Source organism: Cyclopterus lumpus, chromosome 15 (genome assembly GCF_009769545.1).
Source record: "Cyclopterus lumpus isolate fCycLum1 chromosome 15, fCycLum1.pri, whole genome shotgun sequence".
Classification (NCBI taxonomy): Eukaryota; Metazoa; Chordata; class Actinopteri; order Perciformes; family Cyclopteridae; genus Cyclopterus; species Cyclopterus lumpus.
Window position 1 is genome coordinate 22995352 of NC_046980.1, and position 25295 is coordinate 23020646.

At 41.1% G+C, this 25295-nt stretch overlaps 1 protein-coding gene across 1 annotated transcript; it reads right to left on the reverse strand.

Moving 5' to 3' along the window:
• Positions 1 to 18: 18 nt before the first annotated feature.
• Positions 19 to 21797, reverse strand: slc18a2 (solute carrier family 18 member 2). The gene is given in 15 exon segments (XM_034552103.1): positions 19 to 126; positions 2520 to 2653; positions 3313 to 3490; positions 3493 to 3582; positions 4373 to 4424; positions 5304 to 5382; positions 6625 to 6720; positions 8192 to 8252; positions 11052 to 11095; positions 11253 to 11342; positions 11798 to 11890; positions 13758 to 13841; positions 13938 to 13996; positions 18990 to 19323; positions 21665 to 21797. Coding segments are annotated over 15 exon segments (1635 nt in total).
• Between the last annotated feature and the right edge of the window lie 3498 nt (positions 21798 to 25295).

The window sequence follows — 25295 nt, forward strand, 5'->3', positions numbered from 1 at the left end:
TGCGTGGCTCGTGTCCCGTTAATCATAATCGTCATATTCTGGATCCATGTTCTCACCCTGGTAGCACGTCCCCTGAGTGGAGTAGGACCGTGTCTTCATTGAACAGTTGGAGTCCATCAAAATAGCCTGAAAAGACAATTGCAGAGTGTTGTTTGTGAGTTTCAGGTTATGTAGATACTGCTATCATCCTTCGATGTGGGACAAGCTTCATTCAAGGTAGTTTGAAGTTATGTTTGGAGCCATTAAAGCCCCCATGTGTAAAATTAGAAAACTCCTCACTTTAGGTAACTTCTCGTGGGAAAATCACATGTCAAAAAGACCCTGTTTCTTACAGCTAGTAGAGGACTCAACGTGTCATTTCTGGCACTCTAAGCGACCGTAGAGACCAACTTTATCGGGTGTTGGGGAGTCTGAACACGGGGGCCCCGGGGTCCCACCACAGGGCTCTATTCATGGGTGTTGAGGTGCAGTTAGTGGGTGTGCGAGCAGCTCGGGCATCATTAGGCAAGAGGGGGCTGTCTGTGCAATACTGCAGCTCTAATATATGCATTATAAAACAATATGGAGGCTGACTATGATATGTCACACGCTGAAAGGATCATATTTAAAATGCTGTTATTAGTCTTGGGACAATTACATTTTTTATTTTTTATTTCTGCCTCTTCAACCTTTGTTTCATCCTGATGTTAAATACATTACATGCATCATACTGTTCAACTTTACAGATTTAAACATAACATAATATAATTTATTAAGTGGGCACTTAGGCCACTGTGTTAGAGTTTGAAAGTATTGCATTTATTTTGATTTAATTTAAGAGCAGCAGATACAAAAATACAAAATGTAATATGTGGTCACACCTTACTGCAGTGTAACTGTTGAGTAGCATTGCATCGTTATTTTGATAGACTAATATATATATATACATATACATAAGTCTCAGAACTCTCCTAGTCTCTCTACACTACACTTGTACAATATGAACAGAGGCACTTTGCTCTGTTGCCAGCATGAAAACAGAGCCCACCAATTGAAATGTTCTAATTTCACTACAGAAATACACATTCTAGGAGCTGTATGCATAGTCCGTCTTCTTCGACACCAGCGGCTCAAGAGAAATCCTTAGCTTTGTCCTGCTTTTTTTTAATGTTCAAATTGTATTGGACTATTTCGTTAAATTTAATTTTGATAACCAAGTTCACCTCATGAGGTCAGAATCCAGCCAATCTCTCTGGGATTGAGTGAACGAGGCTCATACTGATGGAGGGGAAGATGATATAAATCCGAGGCGGTGAATACAAACAGAATGTAACGGAGGAGAGAGGTGATGGATGACAGCGGCATGGAGACGGACATTATGAAGGCAGAGGGATGGAGCTGCAGCACGAGGGGCTTCAGTCATAAGCATGCAGGATGGACATGTGCATGCAGGCAACTGGTGTCCAATGATGGAGGCATTCACTGCTGTAGTCCAATCGTTAAAGGCTGAAAACACCAGAGTCTGTGTTTCTGTTATTCCCCAAATAGAAACGTCAAAATGCATTCATACATGTCAGCGTATGCGGTTATAAAAGTCCCTTATAACAACATTGTTATAAGATACACATGTAAACCTTAAGGAAGCTTTCTTTCATTGCCTTTGGGATCTTTTACTCAGGTGTTTAAATCTTAATTCATAGTAAAATGGTTATATGTAACTGTATCTTCTGTTCAGCAGAAATAGTGTGAAAGGAGAATGGAAAACTTAAATGTGACTATATTGAATATGTTGAGGAAATAATTCCATTGAAGGTTTTTCAGAATGGGTTTCGACATTAATGTCTGGTGACGGTGTTGGTAAATGTAATTGTAATCTTTTCATTTCCTTTATTATTATTTGAATTCTTAAATGTAATATGCCCTGCTATTTTATTTTTTATTTCCTCTCGGGGATGAATAAAGTCAAATCTAATCTAATCTGTTTTTCGGGCTTTGAAAACAATAAGCCTTCTGTTTTATATGATTGACAATGTTGATATAGTTTCAATCTAAAGACTCTTTATCCTGTTTTCCTTTCTTTTTCTTTTGAAATGCTTGTTGAGCAGCGAGGAGCCTGAAACAGTGTCTCTTCTTTTCTTTTGTGAATTATACATTTTAAATTTTAGCCACTGTGCAGTTATGAAATAATAATGCAATATCTAGCAGATATAAAATAAACTGTTAATAAAAGAGTTCATTGTCTTTTCACCGGCTCTGCGTCAGTTCTTTTTTTGATAGTTTTAATTTGGCACGTTAAAACTTTGACTTTTGGATTTTTCATGCACCTTTTGAGGTTTGGTTATATAACTGCATGTCAGAGCAACATCGTTGAGACTTAAAAGGCAATGAAGGAAAAAATAGTCTCAATTTATCATCTATCCAAAAACTACCAATGTATCCACATTAGAAAACCCTAATAATTATGTTTGTTGACCTCGTCTTCCAGAGCTTCAATATTCTTTTGTGTATATGTAGGATTTGATGTGTGTGTTGGATCTTACAATTTTCTCTTCTTGTCCCGGTGGACTCCTGAGGAAGATGCAGAGAGGAGCAAAGAGAATATCCACGATCCCAATTATGGTCATCAGCCAGGGGAAGCCGATACTCTCGGCGATGGCTCCTCCGATAGATGGACCTGCATGAGTCGTGGACAGACCGCACGCTGGTTTAGTTTGGCTGACACTCCCCCCGACCAGTCAAATACCGCAGCGTGCTCGGTGCTCGTCAGCTCCCAACCTCGTTCCCTTGTTCCGTCAGTTTTGCGTCAGTGCCGGCGTGTCAATATGCGCTCATGCCCGACAGGCGTTGTTTCTTTTTAGATTAAACTTCCGTTCACGCAGGAAGTTGACCACTTAGTTAGGTTTAGGAAAACAGTGTGCTGAACTGCTGAGCGATGGGAACGCATCCTAAGTGGTTTTGTTGCCCAAACCTAACTTCCTGTGATGACACGTTCATTTTGAAAAGTCACTATGCGCGTAACGTATAGCATATATTCCCACGCCGTCCCCGACACGTCCAAAACTGCTGCTAGAGGGGGATGTAGAGCATCATAGACCACGCTGCAGTATGTGATGCATTGGGGTGAGAACGTGTGATATGTTGGATTAAATTGAATAACTATAAAATCAAGGCCAGAAACACATAAGCTACTACAATGACACCAGCATTTCATTATTTGGACAAGATGGACATTGATTGGACTCTCCGTGTCTGTTTTCAAATTCACTTTGGAGGTATCATAGCCTGTAGATTAATTGCCTAAAATATTGCTCATGTTTTTAGGTTCCTTCTTACCGAAAGCAAATCCAAAGCAGAACGCCACGTCAGCGATGGCATACACACTTCCATAAACAGACACGTGTCGCAGGTCCACCAGGTAACCCATGATGGGCATCATAGAGGAGTCCACCATGCCTGTAACACACCACAAACAACACATGTCTCACACACTCAGAGGGACACACACTTGTGTAGCGCACCATTACATTCAGCAGACCTACCGATAGCCAAACCAATACCGAAGTTTGGGATAATCAGACCGGAGAGGTTTTTGGCAAATGGAACCTAGAACACAGAGACCAATATCAGGACATGTCTTCCTTTGAGAGTAAACAACTAACTAGCTAACTAACCAACTAATTAATTAACTACCTAGCTACCTAACCAACTAATTAATTAACTACCTAGCTACCTAACCAACTAATTAATTAACTACCTACCTAACTAACCAACTAATTAATTAACTACCTACCTAACTAACCAACTAATTAATTAACTACCTACCTAACTAACCAACTAATTAATTAACTACCTACCTAACTAACCAACTAATTAATTAACTACATAGCTACCTAACCAACTAATTATTAATTAACTACCTAGTTACCTAACCAACTAATTAATTAACTACCTAGCTACCTAACCAACTAATTAATTAACTACCTAGCTACCTAACCAACTAACTAATTAACTACCTAGCTAACTAACCAACTAATTAATTAACTACCTAGCTACCTAACCAACTAATTAATTAACTACCTAGCTAACTAACCAACATACATAACATAAGGAGAACATCTTGACCCGAGAAACACAAAAGTCAAAATACTGGTTCCAACCCACTCAACCCTTTTTTGTACATGGAAATCATAACCTGGTTTTGAGAAAATAAACACTTTTCTACTGTCGTGTTTCTACTGGCTGAGGAAATATTTCTGAATGTATTTAAATATTAATAATTATTATTATACACCCTACAAATCCTCTTTAGAATTCAGTTATCTTAAACATTTCTGGTGTTTAGGGACCCCCCAGCGCTGGAGTGTGAATATTCACTTTAATGCCTCATACTTACACATATTACACTGATTCCAACCACGATCATTCCAATGAAAGCACAAAGCCATCTGTAAGAGAGAGAGGACGAGTCAGTGCTGCTTAAAGTTGGACTGGGATCCTCCTGCTTCTACATCAGAAGGTTCATCTCCCCAGTTATGTAAAGTCTCCCCAACGAATAGCAACACTATATTAAAGATAATGCTTAATAGCTTAGAATAAACAGTTTAGGTAACATATCTCTATAAGCAATTTGTATTTATTATTGGCAGTAGTTTTTATTGGTAGTTCATGACAAGTTTAATATGGAGGTGAGGAAATATGTGGAGACGAGGTATTAATGTAACTGGAAATCACCATCATGACTTATTATATTATATATTGCTGAAATTCCCTTCATCCAAACATTCCCCCTTTTCTTCCGGGTAACACAGCCACAATTCTACTGTGATTTATTATATGGAAACACATATAGTGCTTTATGTATACGCACCAAAAGCAGCGCATTTAGTCCTTTCTGTGGTGAACACGTTACGAAGAAAATCTCACAGTTTCATAAACTTTGTAATGTATAGTCCTTAATGTGACTCCAGAGGGCTGCTATGTTAAGTATTAAGTGCATTGCAATTAGGTGGTTGAAACCTGACTCGCCATCTTACAACATTTGCAAAAACATTATGGAATCTGGTATCTGCAATGTCCATATTAAGGCAACAGAGTTATTCATTACATGTCACATAGTCTTTGAAACTATTCACACACAATTCATTCACAGATTCTTTCTCATGCACACATAAGTCCCCCAATGCTGTGAGTAACCTGTGTTATCGAGGTCTCAATAAAGCCAGCCTCACAAACACTGAAAACTCATTTAGAGGAGCGGAAACAGATATCACATCCAGAGAGAGAGAGGGGAGAAGAGCACAGATAAGGATTATTTCTCTCCCTACCTCCCCATCTTGAGCCCCAACCTGCCGAAGATGTAGGTTCCAATAAGGTAGGAGATGGACGCCGGTAAGAAAGCGACGCCTGGGCCACAGACAGACACACACAGATGAGAGAGATGAAGGTGATAAGCAGATCTCTATCAGGGCCTCATCACTGAGCTGCTGTACATCTCCCATTGTCTGTAATGAAGACTTGTGCTTCCCACCTGCCAGCACATGGCACCCTAATATCCTGTTTCCCACTCACCCTTTTTTATCTGACCTAGACTTCATACACAACCGACTGGAACGAACCAATAACAGTAGAGACGGCCGGGAGCGTCTTTATGGAAAAGATCTAGCAGGATAAAGCAATGACACTTTTGCCAAGCCACTATAAGTAAAACATGTTTAGAAAGTAAAAAACGATTCGTAGGGTCTTCTCTCGGTATCACAGGGTGAACGGGTACGTTCTTTTATACTTGTAGTACATTTTGATCATTAGGGTAGTTTTTCAATGCAGCGCAAGGGCTCTATTGACCTTGACTTGGGGTATAAAGTATAACGGACTGTAAGCCCTTTGTGGGGGAGCCATGGAGGACAGTACTTTTCAATGCCACATGCCAACTGACTGTCACATGGGTGGAAGGTGCTTCAAATATTTTGATATCACACTTGTGTTTTGGTGGCAGAAAGACATTTCAACCCAAGATTCAGGGCCCCGTCTCTTTGGATATCTGTTTTAGCCAATTTTACTACGAATCAACTCTACATCACAGGTTTTTACAAAGTCTGCGATGGAGTCGTAGATTTTGTTTTATAGACCGATTCATTGGAATTGCTAAGCAACAGCACCATGTTGACTTCCTGTCAGCTGACGCACACGGCAACAAGAAAACAAGTCTTTAAATAATTTCCACACCGATGGACTACTTACATCGCGTTTTGTTAAAATGAATAAGGGTCAGTTGTCTAGACGGGGCTGTAAAAACATTAGACTTCTGAAGCACTATGCTTTGGAACATGGTAGTGATGTCAAGTATATACACTCTTTTTTTAATGGAGGTTAAACAATGCAAAACACTTAAATGGTCCTTTCATCTTCAGTTTTTGTTGTCACTGTCATCGAGGTGTTAATTAAACGATATGTTTGAGCATTGAGGTCGTAGTGGTGGTGTTTTGTTGGGCTGTGAGGACACAAAATGAAAAACACAGCATAACACTAGTCTCGTGTAACACCAACTATGACCTCATTAACAAACGTATGATTGAATTATTAAACCTAAACATTTCGGCGTATATTCTACATAGTGTGTATTTTCTGAGTGAGCACTCCTGTAAATACCTAGCTGCCATTCGCTGGAACACATGGTCTGCATCATCCAGATTGTCAGCGTTGGCTCCATCATGGCGACGGCCATATTTCCAAAACAAATGGCACCTGGAGAGGAAGATTGACGCAGTGTCAATTATGGTCTGTTTTTCTCCTTATTTGTTACTTCTCCAACTTCCACCGCCAGCACACAGACACACATACAAGCACAGCCTGCTCTCTATGTTACTGTCAATGCAATCGTCCTGCCACACGCATTTGTATTAGCTTACCAGTGAGGTACAGGTGGTCACCGTACAGTTAATTCATAGTCATAGCCTTTAAAATATTTGGATTTGGTCCTTCTGGTGATCTAAGACTCTAAATAAATCTTTGTTACTTGCAATTATCAGTGAAATGTCTTTTGAAATATTAGTCTACCATGTCATGCAGTATTCAAAGTGAGCCTGTTCTCAGGTCCGTTTGCAGACCCAAGTGGACCCCATTGGAAGCAATCTGATCCCAGATCCTAGAGGGACATGTTGTCCCGGCTCTTTCTGGATGCCAGGACGGCAGCGAGGTGAAGCCGAGCCGAGGTCTACGTGTCGGGTCGGAGAGAGAGGCGAGTGTGCCGTCTGGCTGTTGTGTGAGTGGCCTTATTGTTAACCACGTTAGCCTCGGAGAGTAAATAGCCCCCCTCCTGGTCTTTAACCCACTTGTATGCACAATGCTTAGGCAGTAGACAGAGATTGGACTCCATCCTTTCCCAGAATAGCCCCGGGGCGAGAGGCATCAACAGACACTGGGATACTGACATGTCACAAATAAAAGGTTCTTATTGTTGTCGGTGCATTGAACAGCAGGTCATAATATCCGACCTCTGGCTTTGCTGCAGGAGAAGACGCCATTTGGAAAGTCTTTGGATTGGAGTGCATTCAACTTGTAGCTCTATACGTTCTACTTGAGTAACAATATAGGATTTTGATTTTCAGAGGAAATCTCATTTCCATGATTATTAATCAGTATATATATATATATATATATATATATATATATATATATATATATATATAGATATGTATTTATATATTTAGAACCATGCCTTGCCCCTTCAGTCGGCAACATGTGTGAGATTTGGTTTAAACCACATCACTGGCGCCTCATTGGATAAGGGCCACAGGAACCACCAGGAACCCCTGTGATACGGCCCTGAGGTCACTCAGACTCTATAGATCGGCGCCACCTTTACTCCGTGTCGTCCGAGTGACTCTGGTTGGTGGACGGAGGCGCAGAACAACGTTGTTGCTTTTAAGAAAACCCAAAGAATAGTGGCGAGCGGATAACCTTGCGCCCCACTTTAACCTGCAGAAGGAAGATCAGGGAACTCTCCTGGATTCTTAACGTCCGCTGTTCCCACCGCCAGCCAGCAACCAATAAATAAATAGAGGACTTTGTGTGTCCCTGAAAACAAGATCTGGGTACGGTTCTGTGCATGCTCTTTCCCAGCACCGTTACGAAAGACAGTATCCCACCGATGCTCCTCCTAAGTGTGGTGACATTAGGTTTCCTCACATCCACTGTGCTGCTATTATTTTCTTACCAGCTGCGACTAAAATGTATGGATCCTTCATTAGTGTCAACAGCGGGGTCCCCTTCTGACTCTGTGGAGGACAAAGGCACAAAACACTATGAGAGACATTAATGCTCATGCCGAGAGAATTAAAATAAAAGGTTACACATACAGATTCTGTATGTCACACACTCTTTGTATGTCACACACTCTTTGTATGTCACACACTCTCTGTATGTCACACACTCTCTGTATGTCACACACTCTCTGTATGTCACACACTCTCTGTATGTCACACACTCTTTGTATGTCACACACTCTCTGTATGTCACACACTCTCTGTATGTCACACACTCTCTGTATGTCACACACTCTCTGTATGTCACACACTCTCTGTATGTCACACACTCTCTGTATGTCACACACTCTTTGTATGTCACACACTCTCTGTATGTCACACACTCTTTGTATGTCACACACTCTTTGTATGTCACACACTCTCTGTATGTCACACACTCTCTGTATGTCACACACTCTCTGTATGTCACACACTCTCTGTATGTCACACACTCTTTGTATGTCACACACTCTCTGTATGTCACACACTCTCTGTATGTCACACACTCTCTGTATGTCACACACTCTCTGTATGTCACACACTCTCTGTTCCCTTCACCTGATCATCATCTCGTTCCCTTCACCTGGTCATCCCTCGTTCCCTTCACCTGGTCCTCCCTCTTTCCCTTCACCTGGTCCTCCCTCTTTCCCTTCACCTGATCATCCCTCGTTCCCTTCACCTGATCATCCCTCGTTCCCTTCACCTGGTCCTCCCTCGTTCCCTTCACCTGATCATCCCTCGTTCCCTTCACCTGGTCCTCCCTCGTTCCCTTCACCTGATCATCCCTCGTTCCCTTCACCTGATCATCCCTCATTCCCTTCACCTGATCCTCCCTCGTTCCCTTCACCTGATCATCCCTCGTTCCCTTCACCTGATCATCCCTCGTTCCCTTCACCTGGTCCTCCCTCGTTCCCTTCACCTGGTCCTCCCTCGTTCCCTTCACCTGATCATCCCTCGTTCCCTTCACCTGATCATCCCTCGTTCCCTTCACCTGGTCATCCCTCGTTCCCTTCACCTGGTCATCCCTCGTTCCCTTCACCTGGTCCTCCCTCGTTCCCTTCACCTGGTCATCCCTCGTTCCCTTCACCTGGTCATCCCTCGTTCCCTTCACCTGGTCCTCCCTCGTTCCCTTCACCTGGTCCTCCCTCGTTCCCTTCACCTGGTCCTCCCTCGTTCCCTTCACCTGATCATCCCTCGTTCCCTTCACCTGATCATCCCTCGTTCTCTTCACCTGGTCCTCCCTCGTTCCCTTCACTGGTCCTCCCTCGTTCCCTTCACCTGGTCCTCCCTCGTTCCCTTCACCTGGTCCTCCCTCGTTCCCTTCACCTGGTCCTCCCTCGTTCCCTTCACCTGGTCCTCCCTCGTTCCCTTCACCTGGTCCTCCCTCGTTCCCTTCACCTGGTAACTCTTACACCTCAACCATCATTACAATGTAATCTCCACGCAGAACAACAACAAGGAGAAGCAGAACCATGGCTGACTTCTACGAGCTCCTCCATTTCTTTACATTGGTCTGCATTAAAACTCATGCACTGTGTTGTCATAAATTACCACTCGTTAATGCTCATTTCCTAAATTTTTTTTTCAAATAGCCTTCTAATTGGCTGTTTCATCCTGGTTGCCATAGATAATTATACCATTGACTCTTTTCTCTATTAATATACATGTACACATGCCACTATAATAATATACTTGTAAACTTACATTATGTCCGTCTGTTATAAACCGTTCTGATTCTGACACCACAGCTCAAAGAAAAGAGACATTCAGACAAAAGAATTCCCTTTTGTCGCTGTAATTCACATCATTTGCTTAAAATGAATTGCAGAATCTCTGGTTGGATCCTGACTGTTAATATTTAATGCCTGAGTTCGGGTCAATTTTGACCCAGGCGAAGAATTCCCTCATCGTAAGTGTCTATACCAAATTTTAACTAGATCTATTTAGAATAATACATTAATAAATGTATGATTCATCCTTAATAAATGTTTCAGAGAGCAGGGAGAGTGTATTATGTTCTGACCAGCAGGTGTCATAACATTAATGAACCCTCCCAACCCAAATGGATTCAAATGTGTTACTTTGTAGATTGTTGTGTTACACTGCAGGTGCAGATCTGGCCCCCTTTGAACACCATATATGGTCACTCCTATGTCGTTTCACTAAACCACTGTTTTGAGATCCCCCCATTCCCCTTCAAAGACCAGCAGGGTCCGCCTGTGGGAACCTGGGCATGTCGTGGGAACACAGACGGCTCCCTTGAACCCGGTCACCACTGTCACACACATGGCCTGCACAGAGTCCCTTTAACCACCATTTTCCTTGATTTGACCCACACTGAGATAGATACGGGTCAAATTTGAAAGCCGAAACCTGAGTGTACAAAAATGTGTAGCACCTGTACAAAAGTACAACATTTAAAAATATATTTGGATCACTTTAGGAAAAGTCAGATTTCAGGCTAAAAGAATGACGTTTAGGGGATTTTTACTGCTGTCAAATGTCAAACGGGGTCAGATTTGACCCTCACAGTATGTCAGGGGTTAACTTGTCCCTGTGTTAATGTCAGGCACTTTGCAGTTGACGTTCATTTTATACAGTAAGTGCAAGCCATGGGTTTTGTTGCATGTAACCCACCTTCTCTGTTTCTTTCCACCCTTTTATTGACTATACAAATACAAATATTGCCTTTAAAATGTCCTGCAGCTGTACAGGTCATCTTAAAGTAAAATGAAGTTCAGGGAATGAGATCTCAAGGAAAAACAAACTCACCTCTGGTTCGATCTTGTTGGGCTTAAAAACAAGCAGCTGCAGAGCTGTGAAGACACAGTGAATCAACGTAATTTAAGCCTTTGATATCTAAAAGGTACTGTTTCAAAAATATATGAAACTATGTTCAACAATTACATTATTTGACCATTCCTGCTACCGTGACTACTTTTGGTCTGGATGTAAGAAACAATGCAACCGTACCTCCATCGAACAGAGCCAGGAACGCCAGGATGAGGAACGGAGCGGTCTTCCCAACAAACTCGTACATCACGCTGCCAAACGGGGGTCCGACTGCGGAGGACACGCGGGGGGTCAGTTTGTGGCGAGGTCCACTTTATAAAATCACTGCAGTTGACGGCTCACGTTGCAAACGTTTTAGGAGAGTTTTTGGAAACGAGTTGATTCAAAATGAGAGATCGCTGCATGGACAGAGTACACATCTTCATTTGTTTATAAGAAAAATGTGAGTTTGATTAATTAGCTAGCCTACACTGATGTTTTGTGTAAAGGTCAGAAACCTCTACATGGCACGTGGCAGTTAAACTTTACACTGCATGTCATCATTCACACATTCATACATCAGGATGTAAACTATTGCTCATCCGCACATACTTTCAGACAGCTTCAGGGGCAATTTGGGGTTCAGCATCTTTTCCCCAAGGACACTTCGGTGGAGCTGGGGATCGAACCACCCGTATTCCGCTCCACCTTTCTGAGCCACAGTGTACATGCATATGTGTACGTACCTAGCACTCCCAATGCCAGACCTCCTAAGGCAATCCCGATGGCTTTGCTTCTCTCCTCTTCATCCGTGTACAAACTGGCGAGCATTCCCATCCCTGAAACACACAGATGAAGAGGGTCTGCATGACAACTGTAATGGTAAAATAACCTTTAGCCCGGAAAGTCCTCCAGATATGACCCATCTGCTGATTGTGATATGAAAAAGTGCAAACCCTGATCTTACTTCTGACTGTAGAGAGCTCTCATTATTCCTTAGAACAATGGCCTGTCTGCTGTGGATCCGGTTGAAACTGGATGAACACAGATAACAACTCACCTTTTGATTTGAGCACTTAAAAATGAAAGGCGGACTCAGGTCTGCGTGAGTCCTTTCCACGGTCTCTGAGATACGTGGCTTTGTAAACTTCTCTGAACATAAAGAACACGCTTATATTCCTTTGTATCAACAGTCTTTTATTACATAGGTTTGAACTTATTGATCAAGACTCTTCTGCTTTGATTTCTATAACACAGCATACTATTTTTAGTGTCACATACATGTAATGTCACACATGGTCACTGATACAGGGCAGCAGATCCTACAAGGGATACACCATTTATCATTCACGCGTGCTGAGGTTTCATGATGACGATGATATTTCTAACTAAAAACCAGGAATGCCAAAATGGGCATTTAGCTGACGTCTTTTTCCTTTAGTGTTTTCTTTTATATTTTGTATTTTTACAAACCCATACTATACTGTCATATTATAAGGAGCTTTACAATACCTTTCCTCCTGAGCCTTTCTAACTACATTTGGCAGCTCAGCTGTTAGATGATTTCCAACACTTTCAAATAAATATTATCTCTGGTAATTAGCTCCCAGCTAGCTTGCCTTATTGGGCTGACTGAGCCTAATATAGCGAGAAGAATGCCACTTCCTTTGCAAAAGTATTTTGTGTAAATAGTGTAGGGTAATGTTGAACGCTGTTTGTGTTGTTCACGCATGAAAAATCAATCACTGATATTGACAGTTCAAGGGAGAGTTGCAGTACGTCATCATCTTAATTCCAGAGGATGATATGACACATTGTTTACTGTAGTGTACTGATGGTAAAACCCATAATACAAACTGCAGCAGGCAGACATGTGTTGGGAGATATCGTGACAGGTGTCTCTATTACTTTGTCCACCCTGTTTATATCAATGAGGGTCAACTTAATAACAGAAAAACCTCCATGTCCCCCAAAATGATCTGAATCAAGACCTCTCTAGATCTTCATGAATTTAAATTTAAATTTTCAATAACATACGGGAACTATTTTCTGTAATTTTTTCACAGATAGCTGAATTCTTCCGGGTTGTGAATATAATTTACACGCGTGTCATTTTTCTTTTTTTTTCTCTGACTCATGACCAAGCAAGAGACCTCCACGCCATTTGTTTGTGAGATTTCAGTAGGTTTGTAGTAGAAATAGTGACTGAGTGTGTGTGTGTGTGTGTGTGTGTGTGGGTCAAACAATCACAGGACTTTCACCCTGGAGACCGCTGGGTGTGTTCTGTGTGAAACAGGAAGTCAGCGTCGACTTGCTTTACCATAACTCTGTACCGCAAATTAACGACACGTTCATAAATTAAAACAAACGTACTCATTTGAACCTCAAACGTGATCCAAGTCGTTTTGTTGCCTCAACCTAAAGTCGTTGAGTTTTAATTCACAATGTTCAGCTTCACGTTGACTTTAACAACACGGTCGGTGCCATTTGAATGGTCGTGATAACCACTTCCACCACACATTCAATTAGCTGAATAAAGTAGACCTTCCTTTATGCTATTGGAGCATCGAAGAAAGCAAACGTTACACTCTTTCCATGGGATCATCTTGCCTCGTAACATTGAGCCTACAAACATCCCATAATGCAACATTTAAACGAAGGCTCCATTGGATACGAGTATCAAGAAGAGAGAGAAGGAGGCCTTACCAGCCACGGAGGAGCAGGAGGAGCCGACACCTTGCATCGATCTGGCCAGAAACAGCAGAGCGTAGCTCGACGAGAAGGCGAACACTTCACAGCAAAGACGACAGAAACACAAACGAGACGTCAGGCGTGATGCGAGCGTTCAGACCTTCTGGTAATTACGACATGTCGGTCGCTACTTACTGAGAGTGGAGACGAACATGATGCAGAAGCCAGCGAATATGGGAATATGATATCCTATTCTAAAGGGACGAAAAGACGGTGAGCAGTAATTAGTTTGAGATGGCTCCACAAATATAGATTCAATGAATGGATTCAATGAATGGATTCAATCAACGCTGAAATTCTTTCTTTTCAGCTTATCCTCTCTTTCTAAAGGAGTGACACCTCAAATAAATGTAAATGATTGAAGTTGTGGAGGACTGCTGATTATTTAAATGAAAAGTGCTTCAGCCTGTAAGGGCTGATATTGCTGTACACCAAGTATGCATAAGGTAAGTAACACAACCTTGTAGTAATACCAAAAGCCCAAATGGTCCAAATAAATAGCAAATGAGTGTTAAGTAACGCCATGAACACAGGGCACATGTAGAAATGTCCATGACACATTCTTGCCAGTTACAATTGTTAGCCTGACATTTTAACCGAAAGAGGGTGACAACATCTTCTTTCATTAAAATGCTAAAAGCTGCCATGCACATCAGAGCTGTTGTATTCCCCCATAGATACCTGACATGCTTGACTTGCCTTGTATTGTCCTCTGTCAGGAGAAGGTGACTAAGAACCGCTAATGTTCCTCGCATCAATTACAGCATATCTGAGTGCTCATCTGAGACAAGACACATCTCTCCTTCTGTCCTAACGTTTAAATCTTCAGACTGGCTCTGTGTTTACAATGTAGGGGCTTCACTTGCAGCGAAAAGACAAATAAGAAAAGGATAATTAAGTATATATACACACATATATATGTTATGTACCACGAGAACAGTCTTTTCCTTTATGGAGTTGAAGAATATTTCGGAAGGCGTTTTGTCCATCGACGAGCGCCACAGCCAATCACACTCATTCATTCATTCTCTCAAAGCTTTATGTAAGCCTTGAGAATCATTGAGGTTCCCCTTCTTTGCATCGATGACACAGAATACAGAATCCAACAAATCCAACCACTAGAGGACACAACTCAGTGAACACAATTGCACACTGAGGTGAAATGGTCTTGAAGTGTTCAGGGGTAGTGAGAGTGTCTATCTTGAAAATGTTTCATGCTTTTGGTGCACAAAAACTAATATTCCTGTGGGACTTTATGTAGCAGACAGTAAAGTGAGTCTGGTAGGGTCCTGTGTTTCAGTTCAGCAGAGATGTTAGAGGTGAATGTCCAACAAGGGATTCATGTATAAAAAGATACAGGTGTTTATCACGTCTCTGTGCCACAGAGGACCAACCAAATGTGTTGTACAGCTCATGGGGATCTGAATGATGACCTCCGTGTAGGGAGTTGATGGAGGACGCGGCAGCATGTCTGTAAACCACATCACCATAATCTAAGAGCAAGGGAGGCTCTGTTTCTGTACACAAATCAGTGTTTTTGCCGCAGTTTGGTGATGAGATTTTCAATATGATGTTTAAATATAAACGCGTCATTGATACCTAGATGTTTGTACTCTGTGACTTTCTCAATATTGCCACCATTCAGTGTGGATAGGTGTAGTTTGTTAGTGCTAGCTTAGGGTTAACAAGTTAAGACACATGGTCTCAATAGCCTTACTATTAATATAAATAATTTGAATACAATATACATTTAAATAGGCCTAATATACAGTCAATTATATGATAATTTAACAATATAATAATACCATTAATAATGGATGATAAAATATACATTATAATATATATTTAACCATCAATGGACACTGAATTCTAACATCCATGGACAATCACGCACCTTACTACCATAGCAATATCCACCTGCCTTGCAAAAATGTATTTTTATATATTATAGTAAACAAATAGTACTAGTCGTAGTATTGTTTTCTTCAGCCATCACACACACACAATACAATAAATAAAGCCTGTATACAATCTAGTATACAATATGACTGAAAAGGTAAAGGCAGAAGCATAATGCTTGTATATGCCTATCCTATATTCTTATTAATGAAGTTACCTTCAAGAAAATTGAAAATGAAAAAAATGTTTTTAAACTTCATACTGATATTTACTCAACAATTAATTTGCACTCATAAAGAGATCCAATTGTTGCACAAATCATTTCTATAATATTTTTGAAAGTTGAGGAAGAAGGGATACCGTTCTATAATTATCCAAGTAATGCTTATCTAATTTTAAAATATTGATATTATCGTCAAATAATTAGGAAAAGCCCCTTTTAGAAAAGACGGATTACAAATTTCAGATGTCAGAGGTCCTAAAAATGTTTTATAAAATCAATGACTTCTTTAATCACTATCATTTCAATAGAATTTATGTAAGATAATCTTTTGTTTTTCATCTATTTACAATTTCAATTATATTAATTCAATTTACCTCACAAAAGAACATGCAATTGATCATTTCCTTAATAAGGTTATGAAACAAATCGTATTTGTTTATCAGGCACCGCAATTGTGTTGGCCAGAGGGGTTTAACACCCACAAAGGAATCACTGAAATCATCAACCATGATTGTTACATCGTCCACAGTGGCATCAGAGCTGTTTAGAAAAAAACATGGACATTTAGATTTGTACTTTCCCTTGCATGCTATTTTTACTATTCTGTGGTATTTCATTATAGTATTCCGTCTTCTTTGATCGCATAATGGAAGTCAGTTTATTTTTATACAACCTATATTTTTCTTCACTTTCATTAGCTGTCTGTCTGAGTCTGTCTGGAAAACATCCAATGGTGTGCCCAGGAGGCATCCTGATTAGATGTCCGAACCACCTCATCTCCTTACCCTATCTCTAAGGCTGAGCCCTACAGAGGACACTCATCTCCTTACCCTATCTCTAAGGCTGAGGCCTACAGAGGAAACTCATCTCCTTACCCTATCTCTAAGACTGAGTCCTACAGAGGAAACTCATCTCCTTACCCTATCTCTAAGACTGAGTCCTACAGAGGAAACTCATCTCCTTACCTTATCTCTAAGGTTGAGCCCGACCCCCCTACACAGGAAACTCATCTCCTTACCCTATCTCTAAGGTTGAGCCCGACCCCCCTACAGAGGAAACTCATCTCCTTACCCTATCTCTAAGGCTGAGCCCTACAGAGGAAACTCATCTCCTTACCCTATCTCTAAGGCTGAGCCCTACAGAGGAAACTCATCTCCTTACCCTATCTCTAAGGCTGAGCCCTACAGAGGAAACTCATCTCCTTACCCTATCTCTAAGGCTGAGCCCTACACAGGAAACTCATCTCCTTATGCTATCTCTAAGTTTGATCCCTACAGAGGAAACTCATCTCCTTACCATATCTCTAAGTTTGATCCCTACAGAGGAAACTCATCTCCTTACCCTATCTCTAAGGTTGAGCCCGACCCCCCTACAGAGGAAACTCATCTCCTTGCCCTATCTCTAAGACTGAGTCCTACAGAGGAAACTCATCTCCTTGCCCTATCTCTAAGACTGAGTCCTACAGAGGAAACTCATCTCCTTGCCCTATCTCTAAGGCTGATCCCTACAGAGGAAACTCATCTCCTTACCCTATCTCTAAGTTTGATCCCTACAGAGGAAACTCATCTCCTTAGCCTATCTCTAAGGCTGAGTCCTACAGAGGAAACTCATCTCCTTAGCCTATCTCTAAAGCTGAGCCCGACCCCCCTACAGAGGAAACTCATATCCTTAGCCTATCTCTAAAGCTGAGCCCGACCCCCCTACAGAGGAAACTCATCTCCTTAGCCTATCTCTAAAGCTGAGCCTGACCCCCCTACAGAGGAAACTCATCTCCTTAGCCTATCTCTAAAGCTGAGCCCAACCACCCTACGGAGGAGACTCATTTTGGCCACCTATTTCTGAGACCTGTTTGACCCCATGTCCCTCAATTCTCAGATTATACATTGGGCTCACACGACTCATCTCCTGCCAACCTGGGATACGCAGGACTGGATTCGTCATAAAGCACGTAAAGTTGGGGAATATGTGGCTGCCTGTGATCAAGGTCTCCTGAGGCTCACCTTCTGCTCTCATGCACCTAATTCCTGTAATCAGCTGCTGACCAGGAGCTCAGCTGTGTTGGTTGAAAGTTGATCACCTCCTCTAGCTATCCATGGAAGAAAACAGACAAGTGCACATGCGCACACATGCAATCACACATAATCAGGATTTCCGCTGTATTAGATTCAGTTGGGTTGGCTCTGTTGTGGCTGATATGAAATTTGATAAGACCATAAATGTTATTCGTCTTGACCTCCAGCCAGCTTTCCAAACTTGAGAATATTGAACCACATATTGGGGCTAGCAGGACGCTTCTGTGGCCTGAAAGGAAACCTGTGATATCCTTACTTTGTCCTTTGTCATTCTGCTTTGAATGAATGCATTCTTCTAATAATTAAAATATTATAATAATAAAATAATTTCCTTTTTTTGGTTCCCCTACATTTCTTGCATCGTGTCAAAACATACACACCCCGGTCTGTATTAAATGTTACGTAAGACCATCACTGTAGTTATTCTAAATATGTTCCTCACATGGATTAAATGAGCCCAACACCAACGTTGCATAGAGTACATGGTATATATGTTAAAATTGACCATTTCTGAAGTAAGCAGTAGGAAAGAGCATGACTTAAAAGTCAGTGGAGAACCCAACAGTCCGATGTTCAAAACAAACCTTACAAGGGAAATGGAACTGGCTCTTCAAGTTAGATTTTTCACAAGGGGCCATCTCAATTCAATTGCTGTGTCAAACATTATACCCCCTACATTTCATTTCACTATTTGATCTATCCTCGTGTTTTTTGTGACTTAATGATGTAAAAAACGTGAACAATGCTGACTATTGAATTGTATGCTACAGTAAATTGCATTCTGTGATTTAAGATAAGAAATTACAAACACGGATGATTGAGTTTCGATGGCTTATACTCATTCTGTGACACAGATTTTTGAAGCTGCTATAACGAAGGCAGCAACAATATTTCAGGTTGCCTGCAAAAACTCTTAACCCGTTTCCCCCTCCCGATTAAAATAGCTTTCTAAATAAACAAAGCTTCAATGTAGAGAGACACACAAAAACCTACTTGTTTGTGAGGGGCCCTATGAAGGGGTTGGTAATTATCTGTACGGTGGCCTTGGAAGCGAAAAGCAATCCCACTTTGACGTTCTCATTGGCCAGCTGGTTAGACTTGGGGCACTCGGTGGAGTTGTTTGGTAGCTCTGTAGCAGCGGGAGGCGTAGGGACCATGGCAGTCGCCCCAGCTGTGGCGTTGGAGCCAGAAGACCTCACGGTGTTGTCGTATAAGGACACAATGCTGTGGAAGGCTGCTGGAGGACCTTGCTGCGACATGGTGTCGTTCTTCAACGTCACGTCTGTTGGGTGATCCAGGGCGTACAGGTAGCTGGGAATGATGGGAACTAGCGGGCATAGAGAGGCGAGAGGAAATTGATGCAATGAAATACGACACAAACACTGACTGATGCTCACTAGCATGATGCTAATCGAGATGTCATTGCAAAGACCAAGAAGGGTTCTTCAAAAGGTGAGCCACGAGGACTACCCGAAAGAAAGAAAGAAACCTAAATGAAGCCGTAATTTCTTTAGTTTTTTTAACAGAGAAATGAAAACAACAAGAACAAACATCAAAGTTAAGCCCAGTATTTATTCATGCCACCAACCAAATTAAATGTTTACATGGGAATCAAAACCAACGGGGGTTTAAAGAAACAATCCGCCTTGGTGTTCACAGTAATCATGGAACCGTTGACAGTGAGGTCTACGACAATCTGCAATGAACTTTATTACTCCAGAGTACCCAGTTCATTGCAGATTGTCACGTTTTAAATCTTTGACTGCCACAAAATATTCCATTCACCTTTACTGTACTGGGTGTTCGGAGAAGGTTCAGAAGTTCAGGTTGAATTTCGTTAAATACGTGAAGAACAATGCAGATTACCCCTAGAATATTTATTTTTGATGTAAAGTTGTAGTTATTAAAACATAGCGCTTTAATTAAGTCTTAGATGGTGCCATTGACGTTGATCATTTAGTGTATCAGCCTAGATAATTTAAAGCATATATTTATTAGTCTGCAAAAATATTTTTGGGGGCATTTCCGAACGATTTTTATGGCTGTCTGTCACCTTATTGGGGAGTTTTAAGCAGACCAGAAAATGGGAGTAGAAAGGGAGCAGCATAGAACGACATGGTCAGCACCCTGTTGGGATCCCTGTCTGTTGTTAGTGTTGGCTCCCCTCTTTGTTCCCCTCCTGTCCGGTTTGTTGTTGTGTGCTTAATGTTTTGCTTTTGTCAGTCTTCAGTCTCCACCTCCGGTTTCCGCCCACTACCACGCCCCTCTCCTTTGGCTCAGCTGGGGCTCGTGGCCCTAAGTGCCGCCAGCTGTTTTAAGGACCATGGCATTCCCTGACGGGTTGTCAGATCATTCCGGTCACCAGTCTGGTTCCTACTGCATGTTGGGAATCACCAGATCTCTACCGATCCCGTGGGTAGCAAGGACTTGAGCTCGGTTGAGTTGCCCTCCCGACTCCAGCGAGGGAAGACTGGCTCCTGATCAGCTGGTCAACTCTGATCATTGTTTTGTTTGTTTTATTCTTTGCAGTTGTTTCCTTCCCGATCCATTATGGAAATAAAGATCCTGAATCTTAAAGTCTGCTGCGTGAGCGTGCGTTTGGGTCCTCCACACCACACAACCCTAACACACCCAACCCTAAAAGAAAATTAAATATGTATGAACACTATATTTATTAGGCTATGTTCTCAAAACTGGTTCTGTTGACTCACATTAGGAGCATACCAATAATGCCACACCCTTTCAATATATATACAACTGACAAACCTGCCAATCATCTCTGAGCGTACACTGAGATTAAACAAGTCTTTAACAAGTCTTAGTTTAGTAATCAATCTCCCAAAGTATTAGCCAGACTGTTGGCATTGGTGGTAAAAGTAAAGCTACAAACTAATCATCAACACAGTAGAAAAAAAGATAATTTGTGAGAGCCTGTCAGAAACAACAGTGCACTGTTGATGCTGCTGCACGTCATTAACTTAACCAGCTCATTCATTTACCCCTTTAAATCATTTTCATTTTGCAATTGATAATGATGTAAAACTATGCGTTAATGGAATAAACAGCGGAAATCATGGCGTGCTTTCAGGGGTAAATGAGTCATTAATTATAGGTATAACCAGGCTGCCGCTTGTGTTAAATACATAGCGCTTAGAAATGATGATTGATGATACTTTAAATACAAAGAACAGCTTTTGAGAAAACAACAGCCGATCGATACGCACTGTAATATATATATATTATTTATCATAATAGCCTATTGTTATGTCATCAACTGGATGCATCAGCATATTGAGGGATATTCCACTCTGGAGCGTCAGATGGAGAGCTTTTCATATTTGAACTGGTAGTTTTCAATGTTAGATCTTATAACTGAATCTAATAAATACGTTTTAAAAAAATCCATGTTCCAGTTTGGTGAGCTGCCACTTGCACTATATTTTAGACACACAGTATTGAGCACGTCGTTATACGTTGACAGTTTACTACATGCAGCACGGAGGAGGATGGACAGCTCGGTCCACGCGCTGATCGGTGCGGCAACGCGCTGCGCTATCATCCGACACACTTGGGCACATTTGGACACACTTGGTAAACCGCACCACCTGTTGCACAAAACAACTTTGCAGAGATGTAGGAGGTGGAAAAAACACCCGGAGAGCACCTACCGACCACAGTCATGAGCATGTTGTCCAAGAGCAGGGCGACGAAAACCACGAAGAGACACAGTCTCCTCGACTGCTTCTCCTCTCTGATCCATGTGAGCAAATTAAACTGCACGAGCGCATCTAACCTCCCCATGGCGTTAGTCCCGAAAACAGAGAGGTAACGGAACGGGTCACAAGTCCTCCTGGAGAGACACAAGTGGCAGTGGTGGGTCACTAACTTTCACAAATCCTTCCAGTCTCCATGAAGAGCGGATACTGGGAACATCGAACACACCGCTGCATGTGTGGAACAGTGAGGACGCTTACCTCGGAGCACGAGGAGCGCAGCTGGGAGGAGGAGACGCTGTCTGCCCACTGACTGGACCCGCTGCTGACGTCATTCAACCTTTATGTGCATAGTCCCTGACAGACACGCACTCAAACCACAAGTACATCAGATCACCGGAACAATGGACATGATCCCAGACACACATGATGACGATGATGATGATGATGATGTAAAGATCCATACTGACCCGATGCAACCTTGGACCTTTGGTTTAGAGCCAAAGGGTCATTAGTGTATGACTCACCATCTGTCCGTGGATCTGGTTTCACACGAGGCAATTTGCATTAACAAGAGCGCCACATGCAAATCATCTTGCTTCTTTGGATTGATGTAACCACAGACGACAATATCATTTAAATATCCTATAAATAACCATAAACAGACACAACTTATAAATACAATGTTTTCTACATTTTTCATTCAAGATTACCAAGATTCCATTAATAACTAAAAGGCAGAATGGGTAAGATTTTCCTCAATGAAAACCATGTGAAACTGATGATCTCTTGCCCTCAGCCAGTACCGATCTGTCATCAAGTGGAGTGGCCTTGGGAACGGCCGTATGGCCTGGTGTATATTTGGATGCTTTTCTCACATCAACCTTGACCAATTGTCTTCAACGGTTTCTACTTCTAACCCGTCTCCCTGTCTCTTGGACCCCATCCCAACGAGGCCGCTTAAAGACGTGTTGCCTTTAACATTGGGCGCCGATTTACACATTATAGTTAGACTGTGTAAAACCTTATAATAAACATGAGCAAATATATTGATGTTGTACATCAAATTAAACAAGAGAACTTGGGCTACAAGAATCAGTAAGCCATTTCCACACAACTCAAACACCACCTGAAATAATTATGAAAATATCATAATCATCATATTGTCAGGAGTCAGCCCACGTTTCCGGAACTAGCAACCCGTAGCTCATTCAAGAATAGACTTAAGACTTTCCTCTTTAATAGTGCTTATAGTTAGGGCTGAATCAGGTTTGCCCTGGTCCAGCCCCTTGATATGCTGCTATAGGCTTATAGGCTGCTGGGGGATGTTTTAGGATACACTGAGCACCTCTCTCCTCTTCTCTCTCTCCTTATGGATGAATTTCTCCATTGCACCTTATTAACTCTGCTTCCTCCCCGGAGTCGTTGTGACTTCACGTCTCATAGGGTCCATTGGACCTGGAGGTGTCTGATGCCTGGTGAGCCGGCCTCCCATTGGCCCTGCTGAATTGAATTGAATCTAGCTGAACTGAACTCAACTGAACCGTGCTGCCACTCTCCACAGAATTTGACTTTAATAATGGCCATTTCATGACGTGCTCTTATGGTGTTGTTGAGCTCAACGCTTGTTATATCTTTCAAAAAGTTACTCCTTATTTTTTTGTTCATTTACCAACCCGTGTCAATGTCCGCTCATTACATACAGTCTTTTCAAAATAAACTTCCGTCTTCACAGGAAATAACTTAGATAGGTTTAGGAAAAGATAGGAGTCCAGTATATCAAAGGGGAGGTGATGTTTGCTTCATTGTCTCCCCAACAGGCACATCTGACTCATATTATATTCCACTGCCATCTGACAACAGCTGTGTTCAGCTTATCAAGAGGCGTGTGAACTGTACACCTTCAGCCAAAGGTTGCTTTGCGTAGTTTGTTGGCTACTCCCTGTGTAAAGATGGCTTCAGGGGTATTTCGGACCAGTTGGTTTACAGTTTAACTAGCAGCCTGAGGATGAGAAAATAACCATAGCAATTTCTTAATTCAACATTAACAGGAAGTGCAGTTTCCAGCACATATGAACGAAATATGAACTCCAAATATTTAGAATCTACCAGTGAAAGCACAAGTGAAGGCCACTTTGGTGCATGACAGCGATGCAAAGGCAGATAGCAATCCAGTCACAGGGTAACACTTGCTGTCATTTAATGTCATGCCTTTTCATCTTCGGGAGGGACGGGTTTTTCAACCTTCAAACAAAAAATATTAATGTTGCAGCCAAAACAATTAGTATAGATAAAAACAGGACTTGCATTGTGGAAATGAATAGAATAATGCAAACACATCTCATAGTGCTTCTTTGAACATTTTGAATGAATAATTTTCTATTATTTGGGGAGTTTTTCCTGATCCGATGTGAGGTCAAAGGTCAGGGATGTCATATGTGTACAGATTGTAAAGCCCTCTGAAGACAATGTGTGATATTGGGCTATACAAAATAAACTGAATTGAACACATCATTATAATAATAATAACATAATAATTGAACAGGATAAAAATAGTATTTCATATATTTTTATATATATATATGTGATGTATATTATACAATATGTATATGTTATTATATATTTATGATATGTATATTGTATATTTACATTATTATACTGAATAAAAATAGTATTTCATATATTTTTATATATATATGTGATGTATATTATACAATATGTATATGTTATTATATATTTATGATATGTATATTGTATATTTACATTATTATACTGAATATTATTATATGATATATATATATATATATATATATATATATATATATATATATATATATATATAAATATACTGAATTATATGAATAAGATGTCCTTATTATGTCAGTGTTGGAATAAATGTTAAATATTTAACTACAAAGTAGAAATGCGTGTTTGATATTTTATTTGCATTGAATCATACTGGGATTTTGCTGAAATTGATTGGATGGCTACCAACATTTTTTCAATCTACACGAGTCATACCAACTCCAACAGTTTGCTCTGAATTATAATGTGAAGAGGCTTCAGGGCTTCTCTCTGTCAAATCTCATGCAAGAGGATATTCACATTCAGTGAGTTGTGATGTTAAATATTGATTTAGCAATGAAGGAGAAGCCTGGAGGCATTTGAAAGAAAGTAAACAAGTACAACTGGAACATGGTTGGCTGAAGAGAAACAGTCCATTAACAATGATTTGACGATGACGATGGAGCAAACAATACACGGGAAATTAGAGCAATGGAAGCATCGGCTTTCTTGTTTTGCTGTTGCTTCTATTGTTTTGTCTTTACCATGTAAAGTGCCTTGAGAACCTCTTAAGGCACTATACAAATAAAATGTATTATTATTATTAATAATAATACACACCTAGTTTAGTTATTAACTATTTATTTTCATTTTTGCTTAATGACAACTAATTCAAAATTGCTTCTTTGTTCTTTTATTTCTTCACCAATATCTCCACTCATCCCCTTGCATCCCTATATATTTGCAGCATATTGGTACCTGATTTACCTTCTGTGGTACATATTGCATTTTTGATGTCTTG